Source organism: Chroicocephalus ridibundus, chromosome 10 (assembly GCF_963924245.1).
Source record: "Chroicocephalus ridibundus chromosome 10, bChrRid1.1, whole genome shotgun sequence".
NCBI classification, from domain to species: domain Eukaryota; kingdom Metazoa; phylum Chordata; class Aves; order Charadriiformes; family Laridae; genus Chroicocephalus; species Chroicocephalus ridibundus.
In genome coordinates this window covers 5,294,390-5,308,187 of record NC_086293.1, presented here as the reverse complement: position 1 = coordinate 5,308,187, position 13,798 = coordinate 5,294,390, and the positions used below count along the sequence as shown (strand labels likewise).

General features: G+C 62.7%; 3 protein-coding genes across 7 annotated transcripts in view; 2 read left to right on the top strand and 1 right to left on the bottom strand.

Annotated features, from left to right (window-relative positions):
- Positions 1–2,384, top strand: GMPPB (GDP-mannose pyrophosphorylase B). 2 transcript variants are annotated; one of them, XM_063348553.1, is made up of 8 exons: positions 1–196; positions 264–344; positions 431–479; positions 909–1,210; positions 1,295–1,373; positions 1,478–1,605; positions 1,779–1,961; positions 2,107–2,293. In XM_063348553.1, exons 1-8 carry the CDS (start codon positions 68–70, stop codon positions 2,152–2,154), a joined length of 999 nt encoding a protein of 332 aa, XP_063204623.1. In that variant the 5' UTR covers positions 1–67; the 3' UTR covers positions 2,155–2,293. The 2 variants fall into 2 exon arrangements, with proteins under 2 accessions (XP_063204623.1, XP_063204622.1); XM_063348552.1 differs by having other exon boundaries at positions 2–196; positions 2,123–2,384.
- Positions 2,385–2,405: 21 nt separating this feature from the next.
- The window catches only part of RNF123 (ring finger protein 123), a 54,197-nt gene continuing 42,804 nt past the window's right edge, over positions 2,406–13,798 (bottom strand). For all 4 annotated transcript variants that reach the window (XM_063348548.1, XM_063348547.1, XM_063348549.1 and 1 more), the window contains 4 exons: positions 3,696–3,838; positions 3,169–3,263; positions 2,968–3,053; positions 2,406–2,857 (listed from right to left, as the gene is read on the bottom strand). In XM_063348548.1, the coding sequence (XP_063204618.1) occupies positions 2,758–2,857; positions 2,968–3,053; positions 3,169–3,263; positions 3,696–3,838 (424 nt within the window). In that variant the 3' untranslated portion in view covers positions 2,406–2,757. The remainder of the gene's footprint in view (positions 2,858–2,967; positions 3,054–3,168; positions 3,264–3,695; positions 3,839–13,798) is intronic.
- AMIGO3 (adhesion molecule with Ig like domain 3) lies at positions 5,500–12,953 on the top strand. Its single transcript, XM_063348551.1, has one exon. The coding sequence runs from the start codon at positions 5,875–5,877 to the stop codon at positions 7,393–7,395; it is 1,521 nt and encodes a 506-aa protein (XP_063204621.1). The 5' UTR covers positions 5,500–5,874; the 3' UTR covers positions 7,396–12,953.

The window sequence follows — 13,798 nt, the reverse complement described above, 5'->3', positions numbered from 1 at the left end:
GCGGTGGTGACGCGGAAGTGTCGCGCGGCGGGCGCTGACGTGTCGGCGCGGGCGCGGGCGCGGGGGGATGCGGGCGCTGATCCTGGTGGGCGGCTTCGGGACGCGGCTGCGGCCGCTGACCCTGAGCCGGCCGAAGCCGCTGGTGGAGTTCTGCAACAAGGCGCTGCTGCTGCACCAGCTGGAGGCCCTGCGGCAGGTGGGGCCGGCGGCGGGGGGGGGGGCGCGGGGGTCTCCCCGCCGCCCGCTGACCCGCGCTCCCGCAGGCCGGCGTCAGCCATGTGGTGCTGGCGGTGAGCTACATGTCGGAGGCGCTGGGGGCCGCCATGCGGGAGCAGGAGCAGAGGGTAAGGGTCGTGTCGTGTCCCCCCCCCGCCCCCGCATCCCCCCGCCGTCCCTCCCCCGCAACCCGACGCTCACTTTGTGCCCGCAGCTCGGCATCCGCATCTCCCTGTCCCACGAGAAGGAGCCGCTAGGCACGGGTAGGGTGCGGGCGGCGGGCAGGGGCGGGTGGTGGGGGGACACCACTGGGATGGGGACACCGTGGGCAGCAGGGTGGGCATGGGATGGGTAGGGCTGGGGGACACGGGGAGGACACCACGGGCAGCAGGGTGGGTATAGACTGGTAGGGCTGGGGACGCCGTGGGCGGCAGGGTGGGCATGGATGGGTATGGCTGGGAGACGCGGGGACAGCAGGAGGGGTATTCCAGGATAGGCACGGGCAGGACGAGTTGCCAGGGACATCAAGACAGGCACAGGGGGGACCAGGGACAGCAGGGCTGGGTGAGGATTTGTGGGGACTGGGGGCTTGGGAGGGCTGGTGGGGAGCAGGGACACCGGGAGGGGCGCAGGTGGGGCCAGGAGGGCACTGGGCTCACCCCGACCCTGTGGCATCACTCATGGCCGGGCAGCGGGGCCGCTGGCGCTGGCGCGGGACCTGCTGGCCGAGGGCGGGGAGCCCTTCTTTGTCCTCAACAGCGACGTGATCTGCGAGTTCCCCTTCGCGGCGCTGGCCCATTTCCACCGGCAGCACGGCGGTGAGGGCTCGCTGGTGGTCACCCGCGTGGAGGAGCCAGCCAAGTACGGCGTGGTGGTGAGCGAGGCCGACACCGGCCGCATCTGCCGCTTCGTGGAGAAGCCGCGCGTCTTTGTGTCCAACAAGATCAACGCCGGGCTCTACATCTTCAGCCCCGGCATCCTGCAACGCATCCAGGTAGGGACTGGGGTGCAGGACCAGGCCAAGCCAGGCCCGGGGGCGGTTGGGTCCCCTGCTCAGCCCTGTATCCTGTCCCCGCAGCTGCGCCCTACCTCCATTGAGAAGGAGATCTTCCCAGCCATGGCCCAGGAGGGGCAGCTCTATGCCATGGAGCTGCAAGGTAAGGCCCTGCACACAGTGCAGGCAGCATGGGGGGGGGCAGGTCTTGCCTGCACTGCCACCACCCTGTGCTGGGGGGCTGTCACTGCAGCTCTGTCCCTGCAGGCTTCTGGATGGACATCGGGCAGCCAAAGGACTTCCTCACGGGCATGTGCATGTACCTGCAGGCGCTGCGGGCTCAGCACCCTGAGAAGCTGCACTCGGGGCCTGGTGTCGTAGGGAACGTGCTGGTGGTAAGTGCCAGCCCCCAGCATGCCGGCCGTGGGCACGTGGCATGGGCTTTCCCCACCCTCCCACCCCTGTCCTTGAGTTGTGCCCTCCTGTCCCCACACTCGCCGAGTGGTGTGGGCCACGCCGAGAGCTCTGGTTGCCCTCCCAGCGCCGGCACAGCCCCTCTTCTTTCCAGGACCCCAGCGCAAAGATCGGGGCAAACTGCGTCATCGGCCCCAATGTGACGATTGGGGCCGGCGTGGTGGTGGAGGACGGAGTGCGCATCAAACGCTGCACCGTGCTGAAGGGGGCCCGCATCCGCTCACACTCCTGGCTGGAGTCCTGCATCGTGGGCTGGAGCTGCTCTGTGGGGCAGTGGGTGAGGATGTGGGTGCCCCCTTGGGGAATCGGGGCTCTGCTCTTGCCTTCCCGCCTCCTCAGGCTGTGCCCGAAGGGATGGAGGGATGCACAGTGCTGCGGGCAGGCGCGTGGCACTGAGCCCTGAGTCAGGGCATGTGTGACAGGGCCTCTCTGGGGCAGGTTCGCATGGAGAACGTGACAGTGCTGGGTGAGGATGTCATCGTCAATGACGAGCTCTACCTCAATGGGGCCAACGTGCTGCCACACAAGTCCATTGCCGAGTCTGTGCCAGAGCCGCGCATCATCATGTAGCAGCCCCTGGTGGGCCCTGCGCTCCCGGCTCTGCTTCGATTAAATATTTATATTTCCACCTACTGCTGAGCATCATCTGAGTGTCGCCCAACTGCTGGGTTGCTTGCCAGGGCCAGCGTGGCTTCCCCTCTCCGTGTCCCAGGGCACCACATAAGGAAGAATAATTTAATGCTGCATTTCATGAAGTCAGCCCCTAGCCAGGGGCAAGTTAACAGCCCGACTGCCCGGCCCGGCCCCCCCCACCCTGGCGCTGCTGCGTGTTCCCCCAGCAGATCCCAGGCCTTGGGCTCCCCTTCCTGAGAACGGCCTGTGGGGCAGAGGGGCTGCTGTAGCCCAGGCGCTGGGTGAGGGGGTCGCTGGCCCCAGAGCCTGGCAGTGGGCCTCTTCCCAGCCGCCCCACACTGCAGCCCCGTGCTGCGTCCTGGCTTTATGTTAGGGGAGAAGCCAGTGTGCGGGGGGGCTGCCCTGCTCAGCTAGGGGGGCCCGTGGTATGGGGCTGGGTGCTATGAGCTTGCTGGCTTGGTGAAGTCGTCCACCCCTGTGATGGTGGCCTTGCAGAAGAAGCAGTCCTTGTTGTTCATCAGGTGCTGGTTGATGCAGGCTCTGGGACAGAGGAGGAAAGAGCGTGAGCTCCCCCCGGCACAAAGCAGGGAGGGGTAGGGGGCTGGCAGTCACGCTGGGCTCCGGGGTGGGGGGGGTACCACGGTACTCACTTGCATGACTTGTGGGAGCAGGGTCTGAAGATGGCTGAGATGGGATGTGCATAGCAGATGGGGCACAGGTCTTCCTCGCTGGTGGGCTGTGGAGGGTCACCGGGCAGTTAGCGGCAGCAGCAAAAAACCCCCGTGTCCCAGGGCAGGTGTGCTGGGAGCTGGGGCTACTGCTGAGCATGGGGACCAGGCTGGGGGACTCACCAGTGTGGTGGCAGCTGCCTGCTTGGACTCCTCGCTCAGGTGGCTCAGCATCTTGTCCACCTTCGCCAGCTCCTCGGCACTGATGTACTCTGTGTCTGTGTGGACAAACCGGGGGTGGGATGGGGTGGGTGGGGGGTGGGTGCATGGGGTGAATGCGAACCTCGGGCTGCCCCGAGGCTCCTGGGTGATGCACAGTGAGGGGGGGTGGAGGGGGCTGCAGCTGTCCTCAGGGACCAGCCAGAATGGGGAGACTGCTGCTGGGGACAGATCCCCAGGCTGGGGACAGGAGGATGGACACTGGGCACTGCAAGGGGACAAAACTGCTGCCAAAAGCAGGCACTGGACACAGCCCCATCCCAAATCGGGGTGGCAATGGGGGAGCCATGGACCCCTGTCCCCAGGGCTAAGGGGGCTGGGACATGCTGCAGGGCATAGAGACGCTGGCAGCCCTCTCCCCCCGCATCCCAGCCGTGGCCAGGGGCTGATGGTGAGCACAGCCCAGCTCCCGGCGCGGAGCCGACACTTACAGGTGTGCAGGGAAAAATGGCGCTTGTCGGTGGCTGGGGCAGCAGCCGCCAGGGCCAAGGGCTCAGCGTGGCCCAGCAGGTACTGGATGGAGCGCAGCTGGAAACAGGGGTCCGCCAGCAGCACCGCCGTCGCACGCTCGGCCCTGCAAAGGGACACAGTCAGACCTCTGCCTCCCCCCCGCCGTCACACCGCCCCCAGAGCTGGCTGGGCGTGACGGGTGGCAGGGACACCAGGGCCCCAGCCCCTGCACCGCTGTGTGCGTGGCACCACATGCCCTGCGGACCACAGGGATGCCGTGCCCAGCAGGGAGTGTGATGGCAGTGGTGATGTGAAAGCCCCTGGGTAGGGCTCCATGGGTCACGCAGTGTGCCCACAGCCCTCAGGAACACCCCCAGCTCCTGTGCCCCATGGGGACGAGCCCAAGCCACTGCTGGGCACACACGGTGGCCCTGCGTTCCTGGCAGCATTGAGGAAAGGGGAACATGCCAAAACGAAGCCACAGAGCGGCCATCCCCCTTCCTCCTCTGCCACCCCTGTCTCGGAGGCTCTGGGATCGATACGGTGCATTAGCACTTGCTGAGGCTGAAGCGGTGCCCGGCGGAGCCTGGGGAGCTGCAGGGCGGCTGAAGCAGCCGGCACCACCCTGGCTGCACAGCACCACAAGGGTAAAAGGAGAGGTGCCATGCAGCAGCCTCACGCTGGGGGCTGTAGCACCCCTACACCGCGGGGATGGCTCAATGTACCCCTCCCCGCCCCCATGGCAAGTGGGTGCCCTCGCAAGGCAGGAGGGAGCAGTTGTGGCTCTCCCCAGCGTCAAGCCTCAGCGGGGATGGCCAGGACAGATGAAGGGCACCTTAATGGGTGTCTCCGTCAGGCACCAGTGCCATGGCCCCTGTCTACAGCCCTTCGCAAGAAGAGCTGGCTCCGCGGCGGCACTCGGGCAAGCCCAGCGGCGCAGGCTGAGCTGGGGCTGGGGCGCAGGGGGTTAACAGCCCCTTGGTGCGCAGCAGCCGCAGCCACCAAATTAGCTTTTTGCTGCCCTAATGGAAACCAATTCCCCAGCCTGGCTTTCTGCTTCCCACTAACGCGCGCCCGGGCAGTGGGTAAGGTCATTCCTGTGTGTCCTTCACCCTGCGGCCACCTCCCACCCCTCACCCCCCACCCCCCCCCCCCCACTGGGGGGGCTCACCCCACGGCCGGGGGTGCTGGGGGAGGGTCCCCGCCAGATGGTGCAGGGGACGAGGGCAGTGGGAAGGAGCGCGATGCCTGCTAAGCAGTGGCGGGGGGTTGGGGGGCGGGGGGTGGTAACTGCCATCCCCCCTCCCAGCCTGGGCGCAGGACGGGACACGGGGGGGCTCCCAGAGGTGACAGCGGGGCGGGTCTATTCCAGCACCCTCCCAGAGGGCGGGCGGTGGCGGAGCAGCCGGTGGGGTGACAGCCGCGGAGGTTGCCGTTCTCCAGCCGGGAGGGGACGGTGTCTGTGCGCCGGGGAGGCGGGAGGGGGGGGCGAAGTGCCCCTGAGCCCCTCCCCCCCCCCCCCCCCCCCCCCCCGCCCCATCACGGCGGCCGAGGGCCGGTGCCGGCAGCGCATCTCGCCCTGCCCACTCGCGGGACGGGCCGCGGCCACCGCGGCGGCCACCACTCCCCGCCACGGGACCAATGGGATCCCGCCCGGCCCCCCCGCCAGCGCCTAAATAGGGGCCGGAGCGGGACGGCGCTCCCGCAGCCAGCCCGGCTCCCCGGGAGATGCGGGGCGGGGGGCAGCCGGCCGCCGGAGCCTGGGGATGCGCGGCGGCGGCGGCGGCGGCGCGGAGCCGTGAGAAAACTTGTCGCTTCGGGGACGAGCGGCTCCGGGAGGCAGCCAGGCGTTCGCCGGACCGTCTCAGCACCCACCAACCTCCCCCCTCCGCCGCTTCCCCGATGCCGGACACCAGCCCCCACCCGCCCCCGGGCAGCCCCCGGCCGGCCGGAGCACAGGTAGGCAGCAGAAGCGGGCAGGACGATGCCCTCCTTTAACTCTTTTCAAGCTCCTCGGCTGGAATCGGGGCGCAAAGGGGCATCTGCGGATGCTCGGTAGAGCTCCCCCCCCCCCGCTCCCCGCCCAAGACAGCACAGGGGGAGACCGGGGAGGACTGCGGCACGTTGCACCGGGCTGCACAGAGGCTCCTGCCCGGCACAATGTCCCCGAGGGCACCCACAGACCCTCTCCGGGCGCGGGTGGCGAAGCTGCTGCTGCTGCTGCTCCATCTGTGCCGCGCTCCCCGCGCCTCCCCGCTGCCCCGCAGCTGCCCCGCCGCCTGCATCTGCACCTCCGACCTGCTGAGCTGCAGCCGGCAGACGCTGCAGCGCGTGCCCCGGGCGCTGCCGCCCACCGCCACCACGCTGGACCTCAGCCACAATGCCCTCACTCAGCTCCATGACCGCTGGCTGGCCGCCCTCCCGCACCTCGAGGCCCTCCACATCAGCCACAACCAGATAAAGGACCTTTCTCCGCAGGCTTTCCACAATGCCTCCTACCTGCGGCACCTCGACATGTCCTCCAACCACCTGCACGCCGTCGAGACGCACTACTTCGACAAGCTGGTGAGCTTGGAGGAGCTGCTGCTCTACAACAACCGCATTACACGAGTGGATGAAAACGCCTTCGCCAAGCTGAGCGGCCTGCGGAAAGTCTACCTGAGCTGGAACAACCTGACCACCTTCCCCTTCCACTCGGTGCAGGGGCTGGGCAACTACAGCCTGCGCACGCTGGACCTCTCCTCCAACAGCCTGAGCAGCATCCCCGTGGAGGAGCTGGCGGCTCTGCCCGAAAACATCAGGAACGGCTTGTACCTGCACAACAACCCCGTCAGGTGCAGCTGCCAGCTCTACCTGATGCTCCAGCGCTGGAAGCAGCGAGGTTTCAGCTCGGTGAAGGATTTCTTCGAGGAACACACCTGCAAGGTGTCCAACAACGTGCCCCGGTCACTGATCAAGTTCCTCAAATACAGCCACATGTTTGAGAACTGCTCGGCGGGCCCTGAAGACGTGCACCCCGTGACCTTCCCTGTGATGGTGGGCCAGACCCTCCTGCTCACCTGCAACACCAGCCTGCCGGCCGTGGCCACCACCTACATGTGGATCTCCCCTCGCCACGAGCCCATCAAACACCCGGGGAACAGCAACCGCTCCTTGGAGGTGTACCGCAATGGCAGCCTGAAGATTGCGGTGGCCAAGCCCTGGCACTCGGGGGTCTACGTGGGCTTGGCCATCAACAGCCCCCACAATTTCAGCAGGCTGTGCGAAATCAATGTGACGGTCCACTTCCCCAAGCCAGATGGGGAGACCTTTAGCACCGGCCTCACAACGCTGCTGGGCTGCATCGTGAGCCTGCTGCTCGTGCTTATCTACCTGTACCTCACGCCCTGCCGCTGCCTGAGCTGCTGCAAGAAGCCAGCTCCTCTCAGCCCCCCACAAGAGTGCAGCGCCCAGTCCTCCATCCTAAGCACCACTCCCCCTGCCACCGATGGGCCAAACCGCAAGGTCAGCGCCAACAAGCATGTGGTCTTCCTTGAGCCCGTCAGGGAGACACAGAACGGCAAGATTCGCCTGGCCCTCAGTGAGGACTTCCCTGATGCCAAGCACCCCAAGGTCCTGCAGCTCAAGTCGGACTCAGAGTCCATCAGCTCTGTCTTTTCGGACACCCCCATCGTGTCATAGCGGGGCAGAGCTGGGAGGAGTACCGGGGACTCCCAAAAGCTGTTCTCCATTGCTGCTAGAAGCAGGACTATTGGGCACTCCGAATTCCCAGCTTGACCGTGACCCACGAGGGTGATCGGCATCACCCACAACTGCTTCAGCCATGAGCTCCTGGTGGGTTTTGGGCTGGGGGCACAACGGTGCCCGGCAAGAGCGCCTTGCAGAAGCCACGGCCTCATTAGCACAACGGTAATGCTGATGAACCCAGCACGCCCGAGAAATCTCTGCTTCATTCGGACAAACTCCCCAATGATGACACTGGGATGGTGGTCTGCCGTGGCCCCGGGCTCAAGAAACACAACCCGGCCACCACCGCCTTGGACCTCCCAGGCCAAGGAACAGCCATGACGAGTGGGGTAGTGTCCTCGCTCATGCCAGGGGATGGCGGTGCCACTGTCCCCTTCCAGCCCGTGCTGGTCCCCATCACCATGCTGTGGCTGGGAGCGGGGTGAGGAGCATGACCCTGTCGCAAGGTGGGCTAAGCGCTGCCTCTCCGAATGTGGCCACGCAGGAGGGATGGAGCTCAGCGCCTGACCAGCCATGCAGCCAAGCAAACGTTACCAAGCTTTTGCCTCCCGAGAAGCTGTAAATAGTCAAGGCAGGATTAGGTGATGTGATACAGCGCCCTAGCCCGCATTGCTCAGCGCTCCCCGTGCCACCAAGGACGATGAGGGCTCAGATGCACCACCCTCCTTCGCCGCTTCTCCTTGAGGCGGACAAACGCGCTGCTAAAGCACAGCTATTTAGGCAGTAATCTAATAAGCCTATCGATAAATGTGAGTAATCCTCTCCTCTCTTGGGTCGTAATTATCTAGTTACATTGGAATAAAAAATGCCTATTTTTTTAAGCTGACACAGGGCTGAGTGTCTCCTTGCCCTTGCAGGGCAGCGGCGTGCAGCCACTCTGCAACCCACGGGTGCAGCGGTGGGAGTCCGGGGGGTCTGAGGGAGCCCTGAATTCCCGCTGAACTGGCACACAGAGCCAGGCAATCCGCACCGGTCTCGCAGGCTCTGTTCCCATCTAACAGCGTTAGGGTGGCCTTGGCAAGGGGGTTAAATGTGCCGAGATGGTGCTGGTGGCCCAGGGCTGCTGCGAGAGGAGCGTCTAGTGGCTTGTCCCCAGGAGGGCAGGTCCCTGGTGGCGCCTGGGAGCTGGGGAGGGAGCAGGGCCAACTGACACAAGGGCATATCCAGAACTCAATAGGGATGAGCAGGATTTAGGTGCGGGGGAGAAGACCATGGGGAGACCCGCTCGAGGTGGGACTGGCCTGATCTTTGGCTAAATCCTGACAACCTTGGCAGACAGACTCCAGCCCCCACCTCATCAGACACCTGCGCTGCTTTCCCCAGCACCCAGCCCTGCATCACCCCTGGCACCGGGAGCAGCTCTGCCCCCCCATAACGCCTGACTGACCCCGCAGAGGGATAAGGGTGTCCCCCCCCATCTGCCAGCCACCACTGCCCTCTCCACAGCTGGAGCAGGAGCACGCAGCTGCCTGCAGCATGGGGGATGCTGGAGCCTGCCCAAAAGCAGGAATGCAGCTCAGACACAACCCAAAAATGTGGACCAGGACACTTTGCAGACCTTTCCCCAAACCCACAGCCCCCCACAGCTGTGCCCCAGCCCCCAGAGCTGCTGGCAGCCCTACAACTGGTGGGAGGGGAAGGTCCCTGTGGCATCAGGACAGCACTGACACCCGGTCTTTAACTATTTCAGCCAGGAAACAAGCAGCTTTTTTCCCAGCAAAAAGTCAACCATGCCCAAACTGGGCCTGTCAGACTCCTCCCCACCCGTTGAAGGAGGGGAGAGCATTTGGGAGAGCATCTATCCTACCCAACCGCAGCCGCCCAGCGCCTCTCCTGACACCGACCTTGTGCGCAGCTCCATGCGATACGTGCCCCACTGCCACGTGCCCCGCGGCCGCCGCTCGGCAGCTGGCAAAGGCGACGGGATGTGGAGCGACAGGCCCTGCTGGCCTGTGCCCTCGCTCCCCACGCGCCCGCTGCTGCCAGCCCTGTCACCTCCCGTTAGCGCAGCGCTCCTGACACGCCTGGGATGCCGAGCTGGCCGCGCTGGCGTGCTGCCGGGGGGTGGCAAGGTGCTTCAGCGTCGGGTGGATAGGTGAGTGGCACCCTGCCTCTCAAAGACGGAGCCGAGACGATGCCATCCCCTGGCTTTGCACCCAGGCAGGGATCCCACAGAAAGGATGGTTTGGATTTGCCCTGGGAATGTCTGGAAAAGAGAAGAGACCCAGGCAAGAGGGCCCAGGTCTGAACCCAACGAGGCCACTGCCCTGAGCGTGGCCCACGCCTGCCGAGACGCTACTGGCTCTGTGCCAGAGCGAATGCCACATCCAAGCACTGCATCTTCCTCCGAAAGGAAAGGTGAAGTGCTGCTCTGGGTTTCAGCACCCGGAGTTGGTGTTACCCCCCTGCTGCTCTTCCATCGCCATCTTTGTAGGTCTCCTCGCAAACATTCCCCCTCCCTGGTGCCAACGTGAGCTTCCCAGGCATTAGTGCTTCTGCAAATCTGCATCCCCAGCTGAGGCTAACGGCTGAAGCTTGGGAACAGCTCAGGGACAACTGGACTGTAAGAAAGGCTCCCGAGGGCCTCTTCGGGGACACAGCAGCCTGGAGAAGCCCAGGAGAGCTCTTCTTGGCTGGCTGCAATTCTCCTGTCCCTGCAGGAAGGCTGAGCCCCACTATGCCGGAGACAGCAAATGTGAGGTTTGTATCAGTGCTGCCCCCAAGGGCTCTCCGCTGCCTTACCCAGGAAAATCCTGCTGCTGCATTTCACACCTTTCTGGTGCTCGGAAAGGACCTTGCACCACACTGCTGCTCCAACGAGCAAGGCAAGGCAGTTTGAATTGTTGAAGCAGTTCATTAAAGAGCCTAAAAGGCAAATCGTCTCAGCAAGGAAAAACATAGCCAGGAGCATAGCTTCCCTGACAGGCAGGAGTTGGGTAATGTAATGGATGGTCCCCAAGGAATACACTGTCCTCTCTCGGAAGCCATCTGCATCATTACAGCCCCGGCTCGCTGCCAAACGGGCCTCCCGCTCCTTGACTCCAGAGGATAAAGTACTAGGTCAGCATAAAGCACGGTGTCTCCGGCGTGCAGGGACCTGCGCCTGTGCACACAGGTACAAAGACTAGCTTTGCGGACCGGCCTCCAACACTGACCCCCGTCTCCCTTGGCACTTCACATCTCAGCCAGGACAACGTGGGCACGCTGAATGCTAGCCCCCTCCTGCCACTGGGGCTGGACACATGATGTACATGGTTGGACCTGGATCTTTTCCTTATGATGCTCATGGTTTTCCAAAGAGCTTGAAGCAGTGAAGCCTAGTGCTTGCCAGCACGATGCCTGCTCTTGCCTCCCAGTGTGTGCCCGACATACCCCAGGGGCCAGGAGACGCCAGCTTTGGCAGTCCCATTTGTAGCTGGGAGCTTGTAAAAACAGTAAGATCAGTAAGGCAAGACTCCTTTTTTAACCACGAAACCTAGGTCTGAGCTAGTCACGCCACTGTGCTCTGGCTCACCCTCACCCCGATCCGCTATGCACTGCAAGACTCAAGTCTCACTCACTTTCCAAGGTTTTAGGGCAAGGTAGCAAGGACTCCTTTAGCCTGAGAGGTCCACGAAACGTCTACTCCTGCAACTCCTTCCCTACAGCTCGCTCATCAACATGTGTTGAAGGAGCATTCGTGTTTAAGCGATCAGTAATTACACAAGACTGCAGAGAACTACCGTGTCCGGTGGGGACCAGCCAAGTCCCCAGGGTCCCAGCAGTGCTTGAGCATGCAGGTGGGTGGCCAGGATGAGTTTAGGAACCTGCAGACTGGTATCTTCTGTGACTTTTCCAGTGGAGGCAACCCCAAAACCATCCAGCAATTGAACAGCGTCTGCTTTACTGGCCTCCCCTATGTGGCCTCGTTGCCTACTCACCTTCTCACTCACCAACATGTTACTTCTGCCCAGTGAACTTCTCCATCTCCTCCCTCCTGCCAGCCCATCCCTCTGCACCCATCTGTACTGTGCAAAGGAGAAAAGTGCAGAGATCCAGCCAGAATTACCCCAACATCACATTAGCCCAGTGCCGCTCCTCCTGGCAGGTCCCGCTGGCTCGTGCTCAGCATCCCACTGGTACAGTGTGGTTGTTTCTGACCCAGGATCCCTGTCCTGTGCTCTGCTGGCTGGTACCACCATGTTCACAGTGCTCTTCTGTCTATCCTCTCCATCTCTTGGGCAGAAGTCCCTGGGAGATGCACCCTGAAGGCTGCTTACGTCTTTCCTTGTACAGTTGTGCTGCTGCCAAGTTTGCTGGCTCCTTGCATGTGCCCTAACCCTCCAGATTCACATGGACAGGGCTGGGGAATGCGCCGCCCAGCCTCGCTCCCCCTGTCTCTGAGGGGATGGTGTCCATGGGGCATGGGGGAAGACCGAGGACTGGAGTGGCGGCCAAGCCCTGGCACAACACAGCTCATCTCGGCTCTGGGATGGCCCCTTGCTTTCCACAAAGCCTGTTCCAACCTATATTAGGTCCTAATTACAAGGTGGCCTTGCACGCTGGGGACCAAGAGCCTCACCGTCGAGCCTCGCCCCTTCCCCTGCCCCTGGCTCTTGCCAGGATCCTTACACAAGCTCTGGCCAATGCTGCTCCATTAGCTCACTCCTAAGAAGGCTTGATAGAAAATCTGCTCAATTATTTAGCAGACAAACAGGGGGATGATACCAGCTGAAGGCAGCCAGGGTCTCTGGCGCAGACCCAACGATTCAGCCCAGCTCCTGGTTCATCCTGTCAGACCCTGCCTTCCCTCTCCTCCCTGCAAAACCAAGGCTCAGTCATTAGGGCCTGGCAAAGAGGCAGCGCACGGGCACCCCTGCTTCCTTGGCCCCTGCTAGGAGCTGAGGCTCCCTGCAACAGAGGTGCTGCCCAACTGCTGTCAGACCTGAGGGCTGGGAAGAGGCAGCACGGCCGGAGGCCCGAGCAGTCCCACAACAACAGTGCAGAGGCCAAAATAGCATCATAGAACGGTTAGAGTTGGAAGGGACCTTAAAGATCACCTAGTTCCAACCCCCTGCCCTGGGCACACCTCCCACTACACCAGGTTACTCAAAGCTCCATCCAGCCTGGCCTTGAACACCTCCAGGGACGGGGCAGCCACAGCTTCTCTGGGCAACTTGGGCCAGTGTCTCACCACCCTCACGGTAAAGAATTTATTACTAATATCTAACCTAAATCTAACTTCTTTCAGTTTAAAACTGTTACCCTTTGTTCTATCATTACACCCCCTGATCCAGAGTCCCTTCCCAGCTTTCCTGTAGGGCTCCTTCACGTACTGAAAGAGGCTATAAGGTCTCCCCGGAGCCTTCTCTTCTCCAGGCTGAACAACCCCAACTCTCTCATAGCAGAGGTGCTCCAGCCCTCTGATCATCTTCATGGCCTCCTCTGGACTCACTCCAACAGGTCCATGACCTTCTTATGTTTGGGCCCCCAGAGCTGGACGCAGTACTCCAGGTGGGGTCTCATCAGAGCAGAGCAGATGGGTAGACTCACCTCCCTCGACCTGCTGGCCACGCTGCTGGTGATGGAGCCCAGGATGCAGCTGGCTTTTTGGGCTTTAAATCAAGGAGCTGTTGCCTGTTGGTGAGACAGCTCAGCCCCGGTGCCAGGCTGCCCAACTCTCGCCTGCCGACGAGGTTTAGCTCCCTCCCTGCAAGCCTTCCATGGACAGGCAGCTGCTCTGCTTGGAAACACAGTGCAACTGCCATGCTCCTGCCTGGGAACTCTGCTGAGGGACCCCAGCTTAAGCGAGCAGCTCCCTACCTGTGCCCTGCACTAATTCTCCCCTGCCCCCGTTTGCAAAGTTTGTTACATCCAGCGAGGGAGCCAAGCCATGAAATCCCCAGGCCCCACTCTGGTTCAAGCCCTCTACTCTCTAAGGATACTCTGGTTATCGGCACAAAGTCTTCCTTCCCAGCCTCCAGCAAGCGTGTGGGAGTCGTGGTAAGTCACCCATGGAGGCTTTACAAAGATCAGCAAGCCTGGAAGAGGTGGGCACTGAAGCTTTGGTTCACCACAAGCAACACCAGCCCTCCTGACAGACCTGACGAGGAAATGTATTTCTTCTCTCTCAAAAGCACGGCCCGCTCCGTCCAGGGACTAAGGCATATGATGTATCAACTGTCTCATCACATCCCAGCCTGGGCAATGTTCCCTTTTCTTGTGCTTAATGGCTCTGTTTGATGCCAGGAGTCCGTAGCAAGAGTACTTGATGCCTGTCTGAGTGTCCTGTGCTGGGCAAGGAGTAGCCGAGGCATCCGACTGCATCCTGATAACGCAGCTGAATGAGTCGGCAGGG

Coding starts and splice junctions, on each gene's coding strand:
- GMPPB (XM_063348552.1), top strand. CDS start 68: ATGCGGGCGCTGATCCTGGTGGGCGGCTTCGGGACGCGGCTGCGGCCG. Junction 345..430: donor TGCGGGAGCAGGAGCAGAGG/GTAAGGGTCGTG, acceptor TTGTGCCCGCAG/CTCGGCATCCGCATCTCCCT. Junction 1,374..1,477: donor CTATGCCATGGAGCTGCAAG/GTAAGGCCCTGC, acceptor CTGTCCCTGCAG/GCTTCTGGATGGACATCGGG.
- AMIGO3 (XM_063348551.1), top strand. CDS start 5,875: ATGTCCCCGAGGGCACCCACAGACCCTCTCCGGGCGCGGGTGGCGAAG.